Genomic DNA, 22804 nt, shown 5'->3' on the forward strand with positions numbered 1-22804 from the left:
AAAGTTACACCACAAAGATTTCTATCTCCCACGTCAACTGCACGCCAGCAGCGGCCCCTCGACTTTCCCCTCTCGGCGCTGCGCCTGCGCGGGGTAGGTGCGGCGGTGGATGGGTGGCGGCGGCGCTCCGGCCGGCCTGCTGCAGCTTGGCAGTAGGGCTTTACAGACCAGTTTGGGCCCGACCGGGCCAGTTCTGGCCTGGTTTGCCCTCTTTGCCATGTTCGGTCGGCGACCGCGAAGGCGGTGGAGGCAGTTCCCTCCCGTCCGGTTGGGGTGCCGGTACCCCCGTCCCTGCTGCATGTCGTCTCTTCCTCTAGGCCCTGTTCTGGTGGCCACAGTGCGACGGCGAGGGTGACTACAAGACCGTGGTGGCGTGTGCTGGTGGGTGGCATGTTTGGTGGAGCACGTCAAAGCGTTCAGGGTGGTGGGTTTGATGGTCCGGAGAAATCTTTGTCGGCATGTTCCGACGCCTGCGGGTGCCGCCTTCCTTCCTGAAGGGCGTCGGATGTATCCCTCCCCAATCCCTTCCGCGTATCGGGGGAAACCCTAGGCCTAGTCCGGCAGCGGCGGCGGCGTCGTCGTTCCCTTGTTGAAGGTGATGCTTGGTATGCGGTGTCTCGGCGTGCTAGGAGCGTGGTGGTACTTCTCCGGAGGGCACAGCGGTTGCGGAGTCATCCTCGTTTTCGTCAATCTACCGGTGTCGACATTAGTTTCTTTTTCTTTTCTTTGTCTTTTCGTTTGGGTTTGGTTGTGCTGCGGCCCCAGTTGTTTCGTTGTATCGGATGGTTGCTATATTAATACTAGGAAAATCGCCCGTGCGTTGCAACGGAAAAACAAAATCTATAAACTTAGAAAGGCACACAATATTTTTCTTTTTAGTTTTGCTCGCCCTTTGCTTGTCTCCGGCTTTCCAGTCATGGCACCACTACAATTTTGTCGTATATATCATCCATTGTTATCGTGAATTTACGCATACGTCAAAAACCGCTGGCATCGCTTGGTGCAGAAATGTGTCTCCACCATCAATTGTCGACAAAAGCTCAGTCGTTTATAAAACATCGTTGCACTAAATCTTGGATTCTACCTCCACTTAAGGTATTGTTAGTTCCTTAGCAGCTGCCACCTGTTTGTTTTCTTCAGTTTTGTTAGATCCATTGACAGCACTCCCGATCTCTCTTTTGATCTGAATAATATTCCGTGTGTATTGGTTTGGGCTGACGCATGATTATGTAATTCAAGAGGAAAATGCAGGTTAGTCCACTGAACATAAGCATGTCATTATTTAAATTGATGTGCCAAGGAAATATCAGAATCCCTGTATTTGACGGTTATATCTGAAGAGACTGAGTCTGATCCACTGCTCCAAGTAAAAAAGGATGGATTTCTTGTAGATACGCAAGCTGCCTATCATAGTATTTCTTGATGTAATACGGTCGTGCGGCCGAGAGCATGACATCTGGTACTGTACGAACTTATCTGAATACACCTGCTTCAAGCAAACTCCAGTCTAGCTTGTCTTCACTGCCGGCTGCAGCAGGTATGAGCAGCAAGACGTGCATCTATACCAGAGCCTGAATATATCCTCGGTCATCCAGCCTCACTGGCGGAAGCCCGCGTCGATGGAGCGGGAGGAAGTCACCACCTATAACCTCAATAAACAGCGGTGCTGCTTCTTCGAGCACACATATCAGCAACACCCGCCGGGGACGCTAGGAGTTGCTTCTTCCGCGTCGAGTGAATGAACAGGCTCTACGCCATACCGACGGCGAGCGCGCTAGACGCAGTGATGGCGGCGGATGCCAACTCGCTCAGGCTCGCCATGAATCACCACGGCCGCACCCCCGGCCAGTGGATGTGGACGCCGCTTGCCACCCTACCTGACGAGGACAAGAGTGGTCGGCAGTGAATATGGCATCGAATATGGACGCACTTGTTGTCAGCCCCGTCGTCGAGGGTTTCCGTTCCGTGACACATACGTCTGCTTTCGCGAAGCCTTGGCTTTGTTGCTAGGGACAGCGTTAAATCAACATACGCCCCCCCCCCCCCCCCCAGGGCCGGCCCTGGCTGTAGCCGGCGCCGACGAATCAGCAGCCTAATGCACGCTCTCAGCCAGGCCTGCGATGCAAGACCACAGAAGCTCATGTGCCGACCAGTGATTCTGCTGCTTTCAGATGGAGCTGAGATCCGGAAGTGAAAACGACGAGATCATCAATGTCAATGACGTTTGATATTCCGACGGAAATCTCGATTTCAATCTTTGGTATGGAGCGAACTTCGTCGAGGTCATCCGATTGATTTGGTGGGAATTTTTGTGGGGTTTCTGTGAGAAGAGGGGATATATATTGGTAGATTTTCTTGGGCGACGAGTCAAAAATTAAAGGAAGCGATGTTACCTGATTCACAGGAATCGACATCGGTAGGAACTCCTCCTGGCTAATTCTACAGTAGTACGTAGGTACGTAGGGTATAGTCCGATGTTGGGCCTGTTTGGTTTTATTGACAGGCTGGAGGCAGTGCGTGCGTGCACAGGTTAGCCACGGACGAAGCGATGAACGGACGGTTTTATTTACTTGCGTCCGGTTTCTCTACGAATCAAGCAAGACGTATGAAACACTCGTTGGCGCTCCCCACGCCCAAATCCGGCGAAATTTTCGTCCGGATTGGAGGAAGATTTGGCGTGGGGAGGAGTAGTTTCCCAGTCGTGTGCTCCCCAAGCGGCGTTTCTCGGGGAAAAAGAGGATGGCTCGGGGAATCCGGACGAAAGAGGAGACACGTGGGCGTGGGCGGTTGGTTTAGCTTCATCCGGAGTCCCGGGAGACCCCGGGAAACCGAGGATGGCATGGGGAGTCCGGACGAAAATAGGCTCAAATCCGGACCAAAACGAGGAACCGGGGGCCTGACTGGGCCGTTTTTCGCCGTCCGGATGAAAAAAAGTGGCCGTGGGGGGCTCTGTGGGGAGACGAGTGGAGATGCTCTAACACACGCGACGCGACATAGGAAACCCAACGGACGAAACCAGATCGACTGAGGAAACCACGAAAACCTTTCCGAACAAAACCACTTTTACGTGTGAGAGCGACGTGGGCTTCGAGATTACAGAAGGTGATGGGCCTATGGAATAACTTTTGGCCGTTTGTGACACCAGGCAGCCACCTATTGCAATTTAATAGTAAAGATAGCGGGGCGAAAGGCTATTTCGAGGAGGAGGTTTTTAATGAGACGGCCTGCTATTTGTTTAATAGAGTGGTGTTAAATTTCAAAAAAAAAAAACAAAGGCAGTTTTTCCGATCAAATCGGCCTACAAGGTGCACGTGGAGTTGGAGAAGCATATGCAGGTGAGACAGGGCGGGCAAGGATCTGACCATGAACCACTGAAAAATGAAGTTTTCAAACAAATCTGGAAGACAGTGTCCACCCAAAGTCCACCGTTTTATCTGGAGACTTGCGCATAACAGCCATCCGTTTGACATGAACATAGCTCGTCGATGAGTGGGACTAGATACGAGGTGTGCAGTCTGTCACAAACTGTTGGGGGGTGGAGGTCATTTGTTTCTGAAGTGCAAATATGTGAAGCAACGATGGCGTGCACTGCTGTTGGAGGATGTCCACTGAAATTACTCCCTTGTCACTTGAGTTGTCAACGACAGAAAAGATGATGACGATCGCTTTCTTATGGAGTTGTTGGGCTGAGAGGAACAAAGGAATTCATGGTGAAAATCATTTGTTAGAGGAACAAAAGAATTCAGGCAAGCGACTTCTGTATGCACGTGAGAGCCATTCTTCGACACACTAGGCCCGCGTCACATATGCATCAATGTATGTCCGTGACAGAGAGAGGGTGAACAATCTGAATTACATCTACAACAATGGCAATGTCGAAGCTGTGAACATGCTCCGGATGAAAAATGTTGCTTTTAACGAACTCGTGAACACATTAAGGTCTAGGCAGTCTAGGCGGTTGCTCAGAGATAGCATCCACACTTATATCAAAGAGCAAGTGGATATGTTCCTTCATGTTGTTGGGCACAACCAAAAATTTCAAGTCATCCATAGCACGTGGAGGAGATCGACTGAGACAATTTCTAGGTACTTCAAGAAAGTCATCCATGCTATTGGAGAACTGAGAGGAGATATGATCAAACATGCATCTTCTAGCACTCCCGGCAAGATCGCTGAAAGTCACTGATGCTTTCCATATTTGAAGGTGAACAACACTTTGTAGAACTCATTAACACATTTTTCCATCATATTTCAAGGTGTACCTTGTGCTTTACACATTTGTACACCACCACAGACGCATAACCATTTGTTCATATTCATGTCATGATTGTATTGGGGCCATTGATGATACTCATATCACAAGAAAAGTGCCAAGAAGCCAGTCTCTTGCTTACAGGGGAAAAGGCACTACACCAACCAAAATATGCTTGCCGCTATTGACTTTGATATGAAGTTCACATATGTGCTTGCTGAGTGGGAATAATCATTCCATGATACAACGATTCTGACTGACCACTTGGAGAGACCTGATGGCCTGAAAGTCCCTCAGGGTAAGTTATACCTTGCTTATTCCGGCTATGGTTGTTGTCTACAAGGTCATTGTCTACAAGGTGTTGTCCTGGTTTTCTCCCACCCTTTAGGTCCACAAGGTATCACCTCAATGAGTTCTCTACAAGGTGCTACCTCAAAAATGCCAAGAAACTCTTCAACTTAGACACTCTAGCATGAGATTCACGGTCGAGAGGGCATTTGCAGCTCTGAAGAACATATTTAAGATCCTTGATCAGAAGCATTTCCACACGTTTCCCACCCAGGTTAAGCTAGTTCTTGCATGTTGCACTCTGCATTACTAGATCTTAGGATGGGCTCTTGAGCATGAAGTCATGCCTGACGGGATTGATGCTGGCCATAGTGTTGCTGCCAATAATAACGCCTCCTGGAAGCAGGAGTGGGCGGACGCTATATGGTATGACGGAGGCAACTCCAGGATCTAAAGAAGAAGAAGCATTTCCATGTCGTGCTGTGTTATGAACTACTCATGTCTGTGTGTATAAATCGACTACTTGCATGCTAAACTACCATTATGTATTAGCTATGGCTAAACTAGTTGTGTTAAACTGCTATTTCAAAGTAGCTAGGACTAAACAACACTATAATAGTCTTAGTTTGTTTTGATGTTATGTTGCCTCTTTGTTCCAAATGATGAGGGGCAATATCACCACTTGGGAAAGGTGGTAACTAGAGCACGAGACGGTAGATTACCAATCATGCCAAAATTTATACTTCATACACTGATCAGAGCTTAGTTGGCAACCAAACAATATGCACAATGAGCTGATTTTTTTTGTTAGGAACCAAACAAACCACTATCCAGGAATATGGACTTGGCTCAGTTAAACATGTCTCTGGGGAGAAAATCTCGTCCGATGCAGAAATATATTGCGAGCAAACCAATCACGTCCTATGTTTATGCTGTCAAGCGACATCACAAGGTTTAGGCTACCTGCAGTGATACACCATTATTTAACTGCAGTTTGTCTACATATGTACATGCACATAGCTTTCCCAATAGTGTATCCATGGAGAGAGGTTGAAGGGAGACAACATAGTTATGTTCAGAAATTGTTTTGTTGCGGAAATTCACTTTTGATTACGAGTGCATATGCTCCCTTTACCGAAAGAGAAACATATTTTAAAATGTGAAAAAATCTGAAAATATACATATCCACATTTTGTGTGTGCACGTAAAGTTCCGTGAAAAACCGACAATTTCCATGCTCTGTGTAAAAAGACCAAAAAGTGTCTCGTGTAAACCCTTATTTTAGCAGTGAATTTTGTGTTCTTGCGCAGCCCACACAAAAAGTCTTTTTTTTTTGGAAACAACCTGGTGTCCACATAGGTTGTGAAGATGTCCCCGTGGCATTTTTTTTGATTTTTTCTTGACATTTCAAAATATGTTCAGAATACATTTTAAATAAAGGGAGCATATGCACCCCATAGTCAAAACGCTTCTCCCTTTAATTAAGTGACTATTATTGAAAAAAAAATTACAAGTTGATGTTGTAAATAGTAGAAAGCACCCACGGCACACCTAGGATTAATGTGCATGAACATAGCTCCATAAATACATTGGCCATCCATGGCAAGGGTAGATGTCTGGATGGCTTTAGAGTTTTGGAAGAATAAAAACTGTCATATCGATCAGTTTCATGATACTCCTATATGAATCTGAAATCAGTGCACCAGAGGGACAAAAGGAAATTAGACACGTTGGTGATCCTGATTGCTTGGATGCTTTAGAAGCAGAGAAATGCAAGAGTCTTTGGCAACACTAGGGGGAGTGTGGGAGCTAGCAATTTTGGGAGGGAGACAACGTCATGAGAGAGAGTAAATTACATATAGGTACCACTTTTGGAGCAACGGTTGTGAGTTGGTACCATCTTTGGTAATTTTAACAAATAAGTGCAACTTCTGGGGCAGCTTGTAACAGATAGGGCAACTCTGGTGTTGACACTCAATTAACCATGCGGACCCACTTGTCAGAGCAAACGGCGGTCCGCCAGCCATTACAGCACGAGTCGATAAGGAGCGGTCCGACTCGACCCGGTGGGACCAGGTTGTTGACTCCACTCCTAGCACGCGCGGTAGCTCAGGTCCTTCGAAGCGCCGCCGCACCCCTCCGCACCAACAGCGCTGCCACCAGCGCCGCCACTCCCGGTGATGCGGTCCTTCGAAGCGCCGCCGCACCCCTCCGCACCAACAGCGCTGCCACCAGCGCCGCCACTCCCGGTGATGCAGAGCGAGGCGAGGCGGAGCTGGCGCGGGCGATCGGCATGATGCGGCCGGTGGGCACGACATACGCTGCCCAGCCATACGCGCTGCATGTGCGCTCGAATGTTGCTGCGTGCTCTGCTCTTGGCGTCGCATGGCTTGGCCGATGGTTTGATGCTCCCTGGCTGCTTTTGGCATTGCGTTGCGCGCTGCTAGTTGCATGATAGCTGCTTCTGTGTGCGCGGCTGCTTTTGTGTGCGGGCGAGGCGCAGAACCTGCAGGCCGCGGCTTGGCCGAGCGGCGCTGCTGCCGTGCGCGTGCGTGCGAGCGGGCGTTGGTGCCGGTGCGAGCGGACGTATGTCGAGGGAGAACGCTTTGGGCCGCTTGCTTCCACGTCCGCCGCGAGCTGATGTTGCTGCACACGCGCGCATGGCCGAGGCTGCCGTTGCATGCACTGCTGTTTGCGCGCGTTCGGATGAGAATGGCGCCAGCTCGGTGGGGACGGCGCGAACGGCGGTCATGCGAGGGAGAGCCATGGGCTTCGCGTACGAGGGCAAGTGTGAGTCCGAGGCCGCGCTGGCGGTGTTCAAGGCGGCCTGCGTCGGCAAGGAGTCGTACACGGTGCGGCACACCGAGGACTTCCGTGTCGCCGTCGGGTTCAACTCCAGCGTGCTCACTGTGCATGCCGTCTGCCGTGGCCGTCGTGGCCGCGCACACCATCGTCGTCGTCTGAGGCGGCCGCTGCTCTCACCTTCTGCACCACCAGCACCACCAGGCCCTCAGCGCCAGAAGTTGGCTCGCCCTGCTGCCGCCGTGGACGGCGGACACGACATGACCGCGCCGAGGAGGATGCAACGGTGGACGCGGCGGCGCGGGATACTGCGACCAGTGCATGGCCTCCGGCCAAGATCCGAGCGCCTGCCAGGGACGACGGCCGCGGGCGTAGGCGAGCTCGGGGATAGGGAAGATATGGGCGCCGGTGAGCTGGCCGTTGCTCTGACTCGCGCACGGATCAGGTCAACGCGAGGAAAAAAAAGTAAGAAAAAAGAATTAGGAAGGAAACCTAACGGCTGTCCGACGGCCGTTTGCTCTGACAAGTGGCCCGCGCGGTTAAACCGGTGTCAACCTTAAAATTGCTCTATCTGTTACAAGCTGCCCCAGAAGTTGTAGTTACTTGTTAAAATTACCAAAGATGGTACCAACTCCCAAGGGTTGCCCCAAAAGTGGTACCTATATGTAATTTACTCCATGAGAGAGTAGGCTTTAGTTCCTTGTGGAGTAGGAGTAAGTTCTTTTTTTTTTTCTGTTTTTCTTTTGCTCTTGAGTTGAGCATACCAATTGTCTGCAATGGGGTGGGTTTCTTGTAATTGTCTTCTACCTTCTATAAAGATAAGGCACACCTTTGGCATGCTCTCGAAAAAAAACTAGAATCAATGCTCCTACATTCAAAACAAATCCATGGCCAGAGGAACGATGATTTTTTATAAGCAAGAAAGGAGATGATGGTTTTGTTGGCCAAAGATGACAAATGCTTGAGCATGACCAAGATGTTTTTTACAGTAAATCAAAAGCTTTATTACAAAATAAGCATGAGGATATCGCCTGGACATAGTTTCAGCAATAGATGCCAGTACACATTGATAGCCGATCTGGGTAAGCTCGTGCACGACATTGTTAGCTTTCCTTCTGCAGAATTTGACCTCACATGATTAGAACCACGTCTTACATTGAATCAATCATTAGCTCATCGATGATTGAAGCCTCCCTGGAAACGGCGATTCAAAGCTTACATGAGCAGTTGAGCATCAGTTTCCACTTCAATTCGAATGGCACCTTGTGGCTAGTACCGTGGCCAGACTGATCGCCTCCTCCAGTGCTCGCAATTCAGCTGTGAAAGCACTCCCTATGTGCTCTTGTCTTCCAGCCCGAGCAGCAACAACCATGCCCTGGTGATTACCGGCAACCACGCTCTTCCCCCTGGGTCTGTCCTGCAGTCCTTGTCCACACTGAATTTGAGGACGTCTGTTGTTCGTGGTCGCCAATTCTCCAAAGTTTCCCTGTCATCCCGTTTGTTCCTTTTAGACACTTGCATAGGCTCTGCAGCAGAGCACAAAGTGCGATGGCATAGGAGACAGCGCCTATGATCAAGCAGAAGACCAATATGTTTTGATCAAGTTCACAGTGACATGGCGGTGCACCAGCTGTCTCACACAATTATGTCTTTGTTTCATCAATATCTGGCTTTTTCACAGAGTTAGTTAATTTTTTCTTCTTTGTACAGAGTAGGAGACATGTCCTTCTGAGTTGCAGCAAAGTTTATCGACTCCCACATGGGACAGAGACGAGTGAAGTGCACCAAGCGCAGATGAAATGTCTTCTTTGGACAAGCATATTTGACCCATCTAAGTGCCTTGCCAGAAGAACAAAAGAAATCAGCGCTCCAAACCTGCCTGTACAATGAACCCCTGATACAAGGTCTTCAATTCAGCAGCCAGGTCTCCTCTACCCATCTTATGCAAATCTTTTGCCACCTTAACATAGGCAGAATGGTCAGGCCTGAGACCCATCATCATCAACTCATACAGGACCCTTCCAGCCTCGACGGTCCTACCTGACTTCCGGAACAGCTTGGCGAGCAGGCTGTAGTTCCTGTTGACAGAGCACCTGTCCCTGGTGCTCATAGCCGCGACATACTCGCAAACATCTTCCATCCTCCCGGCATAGAAGTACCCTTTGATGAAGGCAGTGTGAATTGTAATCCTTGGCGTCAGCTTTTCCAAGAACATCTGGTCGAGAATCTGCCTCGCCGAATCCATCTTCCCCGCTTTACAGGTGTGGTATGCGAGGATCTCGTAAGTCAGCGAGTTTGGGATGTCATCGTGTTCAGACCTTTCCATGGCCTCAACGAGGTCACACGCTTCGGTGGCCCTTCCCTTCTTGAGCAGGCACCCGAGGAGGTAGTTCCATGAGTTGGAATTCGGGTCGCATTTCCCCTTCCTCATTTCGTCGAACACCTCTCGGGCGCCCTGGAAATCGCCGGCCTTGCACTTGGCAGCCAAGAGGACGTTGTAGTAGCTCGCCCGCCTCGCCGTCTCCTCGATCACCCACACGGCCGCGTCGAACTCGCCGACCGATGCCAGCGCCTTGACCAGCGAGAACACGCCGGACGCGCGGGACGGCCCGCCGGTACCATCCAAAGTTTGCAGGGTCGCCTTCGCCGCGTCATCCACGCTGCTCCCGGAGGAGGACGCCCTCGCCGTCGGATCCAGGAACGCGAACGCCTGCTCGGTGAGGGAGAGGCGCCGCTCCGAGACACGCGCGAGGGCGCGGGCCATGGCCGGGTAGTCGGCCAGCCTGCCGGCGTTCTCGACGAGCAGGTTGTGGGCGCGGGCGCTCGGGGAGACGCCTCTGTGCTGGGAGAGCCAGGCGAAGAAGCGGCACGCGGGGACGCCGCGCTCCGTGAGCGCGCGGAGGGTGTCCGACACGACGGCGTCCGAGAGGGGCGGGTCGAGGCGGTCGAGGTCGGCCTCCAGGCTGCTGCTCCCGCCGCCGGCCGCGGCGACGAGGCTAGCGATCGCATTTGACGTGGCGGTGGTGTCGCTGCTGCGTCGAACCGCGGATTTGGAGGAGAAGGCTGCGCCGCCGGCGGGAAGGACGCGCAGGACACGGGGGAGCCACATGAGAGACCAGCGGAAAACGAACCGAGAGCGAAGTGGCGGCCGCCGAGGACAACCAAGTCCCATGGGAAGCCGTCTTTTGTTTCAAAGTTTTTCTCTCCACTGTTTAAGAGCATGTGTAATGGAACCCTTAAACCCTTATAGCTATAAGGGTCGAGAATTAGCAAAATTGGAGAGATTGAAGGTGTGAAAAACAGGAAGCATTTAGTGGAACCCTTAAACCCTTAAATTTTAAGAATTGAGGCAAATAGTGAAACCCTCAAACCCTTATAATTTAAGGGTTTGAGGGTTCCACTATTTGCCTCACCCCTCAAACCCTCAAACTCTCATCACAATATCATTGCACATAAACACAAATATCATCACAATTCATCACAATTGTCTTCCAACAAACTAGGAAATGAAGATTTTAGATGCATGGTTTAATAGTTTACATTACAAAATCATCATCTCCCCCCTCTCATCGGCACCATCACCAAAAAAAGGCAACACGGCGCCATCTCCTCCTCCTCTTCCACCATGGCGCCATCAAGCACCTTCATAGGCGCCGGTGGTGGAGTCCTCCACACCGCCATCACCACAACAACTCATCGGAGTGTCACCTCGAAGAGAAGAGGAGGCACTACGGAACATCCTCTCTTCCTCGCCGCGATGTCCTCCTTGTAGTCCTTCCACCACCTCAATTGGTCTTCATCCATGTCCTTTTTGGACATCATCATGTGCTGCCCCGCGCGCCTCCGCTTCACGCCGACGTGGGTGGCCGCCACCGTGGCCGCCACCTGCACCGAGCTCGGGATGGCCGCGGGAGCGGGGGCAGGGGAGCTCGAGGTGGAGAGGGCGGAGGAGGGGGCAGGCGCGGGGGCGGGGGAGCTTGACGTGGCGGCGAGGGAGCCGCCGGACGCCGCGGAGGTGGGGGCCGACGCGGGGGCGGGCTCCATGGCAGCGGAGGTGGGGCGGATACCCTAAGAGCATCTCCAGCCTCGTCCCCCGAAACATCCCCAAAACGGATTTAGGACGCGCCAGACAAAATTACGTTTCTAGTTGCGCGTCCCAAAGCATTCTTCCGTCCGACACGGTTCAATACAGTGTCCGGCAGCCCGTTTCCGCTTCACTGGGAACGCTCTGAGCGCGCCGGACACAATGAAAAGCGAGACGAGGAGACACGGGCCCGACGCGTGAGCGACACATAAAAATTTGACCCCCTCCCTCGCCACATCGCGGCTCTCGCACCACATCGCGCCTCTCCCGCCGCATATTTCTATCCTCCCAACATATTTCACCGCCTATCTTGCCGATTCATTTCTCTCTCCCGTCGTCGCTACTCTGTCCCTCCCGCGCCGCTACCCTCTCCCATCCATGGCGCCGCCGACACGCCCCAAAAAATGACCAAGAAAGCGGCCACCAAGCCGCCGGGCAATGAGACGAAAGGGCCGAAGGCGCCCTTCGTGAAGCCGCGTAAGGTGCTGGCTGCGAAGAAGAAGCCGGAAGGCTGGACTGACGAAAGGTGGGACCAAGACCGCCTGCGCGGCAAGCTGTCGACGGTGGAGCGGAGGGGACGGCGGGCGGTTGATACGTCTCCAACGTATCGATAATTTCTTATGTTCCATGCTACTTTATTGATGATACCTACATGTTTTATGCACATTATATGTCGTATTTACGCATTTTCTGGAACTAACCTATTAACAAGATGCCGAAGAGCCGATTCTTTGTTTCTCGCTGTTTTTGGTTTCGGAAATCCTAGTAAGGAAATATTCTCGGAATTGGACGAAATCACCGCCCAGGGTCCTATTTTTGCACGAAGCTTCCAGAAGACCGAAGGGGAGTCGAAGTGGGGCCACGAGGTGGCCAGGTGACAGGGCGGCGCGGCCCAGGCCCTGGCCGCACGGCCCTGTCCCCTGGGCCCCTCGTGCCGCCTCTTGACCTGCCCTTTCGCCTACAAATAGCCTCCGTCGCGAAACCCCCAGTACCGAGAGCCACGATACGGAAAACCTTCCAGAGACGCCGCCGCCGCGAATCCCATCTCGGGGGATTCGGGAGATCGCCTCCGGCACCCTGCCGGAGGGGATTCATCTCCCGGAGGACTCTTCATCGCCATGATCGCCTCCGGAGTGATGAGTGAGTAGTTCACCCCTGGACTAAGGGTCCATAGCAGTAGCTAGATGGTCGTGTTCTCCTAATTGTGCTTCATTGTTGGATCTTGTGAGCTGCCTAACATGATCAAGATCATCTATCTGTAATACTATATGTTGTGTTTGTCGGGATCCGATGGATAGAGAATACTATGTTATGGTGATTATCAATCTATTGTTTATGTGTTGTTTATGATCTTGCATGCTCTCCGTTATTAGTAGAGGCTCTGGCCAAGTTTTTACTCTTAACTCCAAGAGGGAGTATTTATGCTCGATAGTGGGTTCATGCCTTGATTGACACCTGGGACGATGTGACGAAAGTTCTAAGGTTGTGATGTCTTGTTGCCACTAGGGATAAAACATTGATTCTATGTCTAAGGATGTAGTTGTCGATTACATTACGCACCATACTTAATGCAATTGGCTGTTGCTTTGCAACTTAATGCTGAATGGGGTTCGGATGATAACCTCGAAGGTGGACTTTTTAGGCATAGATGCAGTTGGATGGCGGTCTATGTACTTTGTCGTAATGCCGGATTAAATCTCACTATATTTATCATATCATGTATATGCATTGTTATGCCCTTATCTATTTGTCAATTGCCCGACTGTAATTTGTTCACCCAACATGCTTTTATCTTATGGCGGAGACACCTCTAGTGAGCTGTGGACCCCGGTCCTATTCTTTACATCGCATACAATCTACTCGCAATACTTGTTTTATTGTTTTCTTGCAAACAATCATCTTCCACACAATACGGTTAATCCTTTGTTACAGCAAGCCGGTGAGATTGACAACCTCACTTGTTTCGTTGGGGCAAAGTACTTGGGTTGTGTTGTGCAGGTTCCACGTTGGCGCCGGAATCCCTGTTGTTGCGCCGCATCACATTTCGCCACCATCAACCTTCAACGTGCTTCTTGGCTCCTCCTGGTTCGATAAACCTTGGTTTCTTTCTGAGGGAAAACTTGATGCTGTGCGCATCATACCTTCCTCTTGGGGTTCCCAACGAACGTGTGAGTTACACGCCATCAAGCTCTTTTTACGGCGCTCGTTGCCGGGGAGATCAAGACACGCTGCAAAGGGAGTCTCCACTTCTCAATCTCTTTACTTTGTTTTTGTCTTGCTTTATTTTATTTACTACTTTGTTTGCTGCACCTAAACAAAACACAAAAAAATTAGTTGCTAGTTTTACTTTATTTACTGTCTTGCTCTCCATATCAAAAACACAAAAAAATTAGTTACTTGTCTTTACTTTATTTACCTAGTTTACTTTTTGCTTATTTCATCATGCTTAATCCTAAGTTTACTTTGGAAAAGATACCGGTAGAACGAGGGTGTATCATTGGAAGAGATAATATAGAAGAATTTTTCACCCATGTTAGTATGGATGAAGATTTTGAAGATATACCATTATTAAAAACTGCTCCTACTTATGAAAGTGCTCCTGCCTGTTTGATACACATGTTAGAAGCTAGATTTGTTAATCTCAATCCCATAATACAACATATGTTTCTTACACTTTCGGATATGGAGATGGGAGAAAATAGAAATTTTGTTTTAAAAGTCCTTATTAGAGAATTTGAGAATATAGTTAAAGAAGCTAGAAAAGTTTTTATTAAGCATAAGAGGCTTGGTTTCTTTCCTAATTTTAAACAAATACTTGAAAAGATGGATATGGATAGAATTAAGTATACTAATAATGTTAATGATGGTAGGGAAATTAAAGCGCCAATACCTAGTAAACTACTAGGGATGCATGAAGCTTTGGAAAATAACTATGCTTGGCTTGTTCCTGAAAATTTGTTTGATGAGAATAGTAAGCCTAGGAGCAATGAGAGAGGAGTTACTTATATAGACCAGATACAATGCATTGTTGAGAAAACTCCCAGCTCCCAAGGTAATAATGTTAATGCTCCATCTCTTGATGTTACTTGATTTGCACTTTCTGCTCCTAGCTGAAAGGCGTTAAAGAAAAGCGCTTATGGGAGACAACCCATGTTTTTACTACAGTACTTTGTTTTATATTTGAGTCTTGGAAGTTGTTTACTACTGTAGCAACCTCTCCTTATCATGTTTTTGTGCCAAGTAAAGTTTCTATGTTAAAGTTGATGTTATATTTGGGATCGCTGCGCAGAAACAGCATTGCTGTCTGTCACGAATCTGGGCACAAGTCTCTGTAGAAAATTCGAAAAAATCTGCCAATTTACGAGCGTGATCCTCAGATATGTACGCAATTTTCACTAGTTTTGAGTTTTTCCATTTGAGCAAGTCTGGTGCCATTTTAAAATTCGTCTTTACGAACTGTTCTGTTTTTGACAGATTCTGCATTTTATTTCGCATTGCCATATTTGCTATATTGGATGAATTTCTTTGATCCATTAATGTCCAGTAGCTTTTTGCAATATCCAGAAGTGTAAAGAATGATTGTGTCACCTCTGAATGTGTGAATTATTAATTGTGCACTAACCCTCTAATGAGTTTGCTTGAAGTTTGGTGTGAAGGAAGTTTTCAAGGGTCAAGAGAGGAGTATGATATACTATGATCAAGAGGAGTGAAAGCTCTAAGCTTGGGGATGCCCCCGTGGTTCACCCCTGCATATTTTAAGAAGACTCAAGCGTCTAAGCTTGGGGATGCCCAAGGCATCCCCTTCTTCATCGACAACATCATCGGGTTCCTCCCACGAAACTATATTTTTATTCGATCACATCTTGTGTTCTTTACTTGGAGCGTCGGTTTTTTTTTTTGTTTTTGTTTGAATAAAATGGATCCTAGCATTCACTTTGTGGGAGAGAGACACGCTCCGCTGTTGCATATGGACAAATATGTCCTTAGGCTTTACTCATAATGTTCAAGGCGAAGTTTCTTCTTCGTTAAATTGTTATATGGTTGGAATTGGAAAATGCTACATGTAGTAATTCTAAAATGTCTTGGATAATGTGATACTTGGCAATTGTTGTGCTCATGTTTAAGCTCTTGCATCATATGCTTTGCACCCATTAATGAAGAAATACATAGAGCTTGCTAAAATTTGATTTGCATATTTGGTCTCTCTAAGGTCTAGATAATATCTAGTATTGAGTTTTGAACAACAAGGAAGACGGTGTAGAGTCTTATAATGTTTACAATATGTCTTTTGTGTGAGTTTTGCTGCACCGGTTCATCCTTGAGTTTGCTTCAAATAACCTTGCTAGCCTAAACCTTGTATCGAGAGGGAATACTTCTCATGCATCCAAAATTCTTGAGCCAACCACTATGCCATTTGTGTCCACCATATCTACCTACTACATGGTATTTCTCCGCCATTCCAAAGTAAATTGCTTGAGTGCTACCTTTAAAATTCCATCATTCACCTTTGCAATATATAGCTCATGGGACAAAATAGCCTTAAAAACTATCGTAGTATTGAATATGTACTTATGCACTTTATCTTTTATTAAGTTGCTTGTTGTGCGATAACCATGCTTACGGGGAACGCCATCAACTATTGTTGAATATCATGTGAGTTGCTATGCATGTCCGTCTTGTCCGAAGGATCTATCACCTTAATGATTGGAGCATGCAAATTGTTAGAGAAGAACATTGGGCCGCTAACTAAAGCCATGAATCATGGTTGAAGTTTCAGTTTTGGACATATATCCTCAATCTCATATGAGAATAATAATTGTTGCTACATGCTTATGCATTTAAGAGGAGTCCATTATCTGTTGTCCATGTTGTCCCGGTATGGATGTCTAAGTTGAGAATAATCAAAAGCGAGAAATCTAAAATGCGAGCTTTCTCCTTAGACCTTTGTACAGGCGGCATGGAGGTACCCCTTTGTGACACTTGGTTGAAACATGGCATTGCAAAGATCCGGTAGTCCAAGCTAAGTAGGACAAGGTGCGGGCACTATTAGTATACTATGCATGAGGCTTGCAACTTGTAAGATATAATTTACATAACTCTGTTATCACCGGAATTTGACCAAGCCAGAGGTGGGCCGCGATCAAGACGGATTTGAAGATATACATATAGAAGAGATATGTGAATCGGCCTTGTGTATCAAGTTTGGGCTAGTTAGCCCGTGTACCTTAATATAGTAGGCTACGTAGAAGTTAGAGTTTATCTCGTGCACGGTTTGGTGCACGCCCACATTAGAAAGTCCCTGGACTATAAATATGTACCTAGGGTTTATGGAATAAACAACAACCAACGTTCAACACAAACCAATCTCGGCGCATCGCCAACCCCTTCGTCTCAAGGGTTTCTCCGGTAAAGCACCATGCTTGCCTAGATCGCATCTCGCGATCTAGGCAAGACGAGCCTGCCCACGTTGTTCATGCGTTGCTCGTACTCGAAGCCTTTTTGATGGCGAGCAACGTAGTTATCATAGATGTGTTAGGGTTAGCATTGTTCTTAGTATCATATGCTTGTCGTAGTGCAACCCTTGCGCATCTAGCCGTCCTTGTACCTCATCATGGGTGCAGGGGCGGCACCCCGCTTGATCGTTATTTGGTAGATCTGATCCGTTACGATTGCTCCTTGATTTATCAGGGATTAGTTTAATATCTGCAATAGTTAGGCCTTACAAAGGGTTGGAGGATCCAGCGGCGTGTAGGGTGTAGTTTGCTGGCCCTAGACAGGGATGTTCCGAGGATCAACCTCGTGTTGGTTTTTAGGCCTTGTCTAGGGTTGGCTTACGATCACCGTGCGCGAGCGCGAGGCCCAATCGTGAGTAGGATGATCCGATTATGCGGTGAAAACCCTAGATCGTTGTGGATCTCATATGCTTTATCTTGATCAAGCAGGACCACCATATATTCGGCCACCTTGGACGAATCATGGGTGGATCGGCTCCATGAGCCGATTCACGAGGATAACCCGAGAGCCGATCGAGGCTCGTATTTAACGTGTACGTGTGTGCCCCGCAGGAAACTAAGCGAGGCATCATCCACACCTTCCCGACCAGGTATAGGTCGGGTGGCACGCCCTTGCAATTTGCATCGGCGCGCGACCGGGAGGCTTTGCGGGCCGTCGCTCCGAGGGACCGGGGCCAGCCGCAGCCCTAGTTGTTCCCGGCTCTACGGTGTTGGCCGATCCACGCCCGCCGGTGGGTTTCTGACGTCAACACATTCTGGCACACCCGGTGGGACCATCTTCAACATCCACGACATCCACCACATCGCCATCTACATCCGAGATGGCGGAAGAGACTCCGGTCACTTACGAGGACCTCACTGGCGAGCTCAAGAAGAAATATGACGAGGCCAAGGCCCTCCTCGAAGCCGACCTCATCGGCTCTTTCCACAGGACCCGCTCCCATGGCATCGGATGGAAGGGGTTCTCACCCGAAGCGCGCTTGACGGAGTGGACCTATCCACCCCCGTCGGAAGAACGCACCAGGTCGCCGCGTCGGGAGATCAACTTCATGGTGGCTCATTCGCTGCACCGCCACTCGAGAGCTCGGTGAACACGTTGGAGCGCGTCGCTCTTCGCGTGATCCAGGAAATCATGAGCCATCGGTACTCTCCGTCGGGACCAGCTCTCGGGACGCATCAAGGAGAGTTGCCACTCCGATCCGTCCGCCGCTGCCACATGCGTTGGCGGCACCGAGCTGAAGTGCCGGCTACACCGGCATTCGTCGTCTACAAGATCGGTGGTGACCCTAGTGACTACCAGTTCTTGGCTGAGGCGCCTAAGGAGATCCCTCAAGGATACGCGTGCGCATATGTGCCAGATTGTGGCAACTGGCCACTCTCAAACCAGGCCACAACATCAGGGACTCCGGCGAAAACAGAAGGAGCGTCAGAAACAGAGCTCGAAAAGGTGGCGTACTAAACATAGCATCACCAGACTCTCGTGGGCCTACGAACGTAGGAGCCGGTTCTAGGAGTCAGCTAAAATCGTGTTTCCGGTCCGGGCTCAACGTCGATCTAATGAACAATGGGGTGCGTCGTCTTTGGCGCTGGAGGGAATCCACGTTGTTCCTAATGAAGCCGACGTTCGCACCACAATACCTTGGCTAAACATAGAGCCGATTTCAGCAGTCACCTGGCAGAATCGGCTCGGGGGGCACCTAATCAGGGAGCGCGCGCGACGCCGTTGGGCATGTGCGGAGAAAATTTGGTAGCCGAATATAAAAAAAAATTTCGGATGCAACCGGAGCCGATGCGTGGCAGTTGACTTGACAAAAAACAGAAAGCAAGTTTCAAGTGTCAGTTCACACACAGAAGCAAAGAGGCCCTACTGAAGAAATGCATTAAGAGCGTGAAGAGCATCGGCACGGATTCGATCCACCTCAGCGATCTCGACCTCGTCATCCTCGTCTCTCCCCATCACCAGCTGGCTGCTTAGGGCACGGATTTCAGCTAGGTCGGTCTTCAGATCAGCGGTGAGACCTTGTGCTTCCTCTTGGGAGCGAGCAATGAGGGATTCCTCGTCTTGGATGAGTTGTTTGATCTCCCTGGCCCTCCTTTCGAGGTCCTCCAGCTCCTTGCGTAAGGTCTCAAGTCTGACACTATGAGTGGAAGCGGCGGTCTTTGCGTCTAAAGCAGCCTTCTTCTCGTTGAGCCGCTGGCATTTTTCTGCAATATCGGCTCTCAGCGGGAGTTGGGCGCGGCGGAGAGTAATCCTTTGACGAGCCGATCGCACCCTTGACTTGAAAACCGACAAAGTCCCCGTCGGCCGTAGTTTAGCTACCAGCACCACCGGGAGACGAGGCCGGATGTCCGCGAGGATGCCCCCGATCGTCTCGGGGTCCTCAACCGAGTGTCAACCGGGGAGGAGAGCAGGACTTTGAGACGCCGGAGCGGACCGTCGACTCGCACCAAGATTTGGCTCTTCACCTACTTTAGGGGCGGTCGGCTCGATGGAATCGGGGTCGAATGTCAGCAAGCTCGAAGGATCGCACCCCTGGCAAAAGAACAAGAACGGTATGGGCATGCGGCAGATGAAAAGTAGGCTCGAGAGAGAAAAGAGAGTGTACCTCTCCCAAGAAAGGAAGGGAAGCCGAGGTGGTAACAATCGGCTTTGCGATGATCGTTGGTCAGACGACTGGTCCGTCACGCGTGGCGAGTTGGAGGGACCAGGGGCAGTAGATGGCATCGGCACCTCTTCAACGACCCCGCTGGAGGTCTCATTAATCTGCAAGGGGAATGGTAAAGTGGTCCAGTTAGTGACAAGACAACAGGGAACACGAGCTGTCAAGAGGGTTACCTTTGAAACTTCCTGGCTAGGAGAAGAGGTTTGTGGGCCCGTGCAAGCCCTTTGGACACATCGGCGCTTTATGCGCGACCTCGTTTGAACTGAAGACTGAAGAGCGGCAGGCTCGGGAGTCGACCTTTTCTAGAAGCCGGGGTTGGCGAGTCCGTCCGGCTCGTGTGGTGGATCCGTCCGTACCGCGTGGGTAGGAGTCCCCGGGACTCGGACCGTTCTCCCTCACCGGAGTTCTCTTCGGTGGAAGTCCGAAAGAAGGGGTACGACCATCTTACAAAGGTTGGGAAGGCAAGTGCGATCGATCGGGATATGGTACAACTTACCTGCGAACTCGCTTGGGCAGGAGTTCTGCGCGTCAGGGTTTTCCGGACAGCCACCTTCCTCACCGCCGTCCTCGCCCGGGTCGAGGCTCGGGGGGCAACTGGCCCCAAGGATGCTTTGCTTTTGGGAGCCGATTTCGGTGAGATCGGTTGGCCTTCCATTATAACTTTCTTCAGAGGTGGCGAACTCTGACAGAAGAGGACCACTGGGGCCGGAGGAAGGAATACAAAGGGAGAACCATCAGCTTGCTTGGGAGCTGGGCCGTCTTGTTCCTGCCAAGAGGTGAAGTCGGTTCGAGCAAATCACCATTAAGTGGTTACGGGAAATATTTTAAGGAATAGTACCCGGTCGGCGGAGATGTCATGCGCGGCGTCAAGTTGTTTCAATTGCGGTCCTAACGCCCTCCTAAAAACATGGGTCTTCCACATGGACCACCAAGTCTCGAAGCCATCAGTAGTGGAGGAGAGACGGAGGTTGTGAGGAATTGGAAGGGCCAAAGCATCAAAGAAGATGTAGCACCTATGACTAGTAAGGATGTCAGGAAGTTCGGCTCTGCTTGCGATCAGGTGGTGTAAGAATAAATGCGGAGGCACTTGCCCGAGACCGAGCTGGCGGGCTACCACTACCGGTTGATAACACTCATAACCAGGTTTGATGATCCGGTTTGAGGTGCTCATTCCAACAGGGAGAAAGCAAGGACGGATCATGACGGAATACAGATGCCGAGTGCTATCGTCATCGGCAAAGCTACCCAATCGGAAGGAGACTGGATTCTCAAAATCTTCCGTTTCAGTATAAGGAAAGAACAGGGGTTGTCCAAACCTTGGAAGAAGATCTTGAACCACCCTCGTCGCTTCCTTAGGGATCAGCCTCGCTGCTCGGGAGACCGTACGGGGCTTGACCATAACCGGTGCATCGAATATCCTTCCCGTTAACATCTGGGAAGGTGCAGGAGGTCAAAGGTGGGAAGTCTGGGATCTGATCCCGAAAGTATAACTGCGCCCATAGCTGAATAAACCACCAGGGGCCGCCAGTTTTAACTGTCTTCTGAGAGAACAGCTTGACAATCATCAGTTGAAGAGATCGATATACCTCTCTAAGGAACAGTTTGCCGATGCCGAGATGGGTGCCTTTGGCCAGTTCATAGGCTAGGGAAAGGTAGTTCTTGGTAGGGGCAAGTGATGGGCCGCAGAATATGAAGTGTTCCAACCAAAAGTTTAGGAAGGCTGTGTGTTCTCGCTCTGTCACGGGGCCTTTGGTTTTCATATAACGATCGAGATAGGCGCCCGACTGGTGCACTCTTTTTTAGAAGAAAGGGTGAAAGGGACTTTCGGCAGTTTGAAAGCAGAAGGGCTTGGAGACACAATGTCCAGGCCTGTGATCATGACCACGTCCAGCAGGGTTGGTGTCATCGGGCCATGGCCGAAAATGAAGCAGTTCAGCGCGTCAGACCAGAAGTAGCCGATGGTTTTCAGAACATTTTCATTCTTCTCAAGTGGAGACAGTGATAATGATAAGGCATCGGCTATCCCTATAGATTCCCAGGTGGCGTAATGGGTTTTGGATACTCTATTGTACCATGGCACCCAACCTTCAGGGGGATTAGGCCAGGCTCGTAGGCAGTCGGCCCAGGAGGTCAGATCTAAGTGCTGATTCACGAAGGGGATTCTGTTAGCTTCACAGGAGATTAAATGAGCAGGACTCTCGGAAGAGCGGGGGCCAAGACACATGGAATTGGGGAGAGAAGGATGCGGCAATAGGATGTCGGAGACCTAAAATCAATGACGGAGTAGAACATTAAGTCAGGTGTTCTTCTGTTCAACCCTGATATTGGCCCTAATGGCGGAGAAGCGGTGGGGTGTTACCTTCAAGCCGGAGACCATGGTGTCGGCGTTGGACGATTCCGCCATTTGATGCGCTGCGGAGTTGGGGCGGTGCGGTTTGAGATCTGAAGCTCGCGAGATCGTGTAGGTGGCGGATTTTGGGGATCTGAGTTTGCTTTCTCAGACGGAGGTTGCAGGTGACCGTTTGGAGGGGTAACCAGGTTTGCCCTTGTTTGTTATATGGTAGGGACCGGTGCGACGCCATCGGCTCTTTTGGGGTTTGTTTGACTTTGACTATCGGCTAAGTTAACTAGAAGCCGATCACGGGGAAGAAAAGAGCCGATTGCTCAAAGACTGCCGAAATTGTCAAATCATGCGGAAGAAGTAGTAATAAACAGTACTGCGACGGTTCTGCTCTGCCACGACATGACCCTTTGAAGAATGCATATGGTTTTGCAATTATCATTATCAAAACCAGGGGGGCATGTGTTATCACCGGAATTTGACCAAGCCAGAGGTGGGCCGCGATCAAGACGGATTTGAAGATATACATATAGAAGAGATATGTGAATCGGCCTTGTGTATCAAGTTTGGGCTAGTTAGCCCGTGTACCTTAATATAGTAGGCTACGTAGAAGTTAGAGTTTATCTCGTGCACGGTTTGGTGCACGCCCACATTAGAAAGTCCCCTGGACTATAAATATGTACCTAGGGTTTATGGAATAAACAACAACCAACGTTCAACACAAACCAATCTCGGCGCATCGCCAACCCCTTCGTCTCAAGGGTTTCTCCGGTAAAGCACCATGCTGCCTAGATCGCATCTCGCGATCTAGGCAGCACGAGCCTGCCCACGTTGTTCATGCGTTGCTCGTACTGAAGCCTT

At 49.9% G+C, this 22804-nt stretch overlaps 1 protein-coding gene across 1 annotated transcript; it reads right to left on the reverse strand.

The window, feature by feature from the left end:
- Window positions 1-9203: 9203 nt before the first annotated feature.
- Window positions 9204-10451, reverse strand: LOC124704742 (pentatricopeptide repeat-containing protein At5g61990, mitochondrial-like). The gene has a single exon (XM_047237004.1). The coding sequence runs from the start codon at window positions 10449-10451 to the stop codon at window positions 9204-9206; it is 1248 nt and encodes a 415-aa protein (XP_047092960.1).
- Between the last annotated feature and the right edge of the window lie 12353 nt (window positions 10452-22804).

Source organism: Lolium rigidum, chromosome 3 (genome assembly GCF_022539505.1).
Source record: "Lolium rigidum isolate FL_2022 chromosome 3, APGP_CSIRO_Lrig_0.1, whole genome shotgun sequence".
Taxonomy (NCBI): domain Eukaryota; kingdom Viridiplantae; phylum Streptophyta; class Magnoliopsida; order Poales; family Poaceae; genus Lolium; species Lolium rigidum.

Excerpts from the sequence above, each read along its gene's own strand:
- LOC124704742 (XM_047237004.1), bottom strand. The coding sequence starts at position 10,451 with ATGTGGCTCCCCCGTGTCCTGCGCGTCCTTCCCGCCGGCGGCGCAGCC.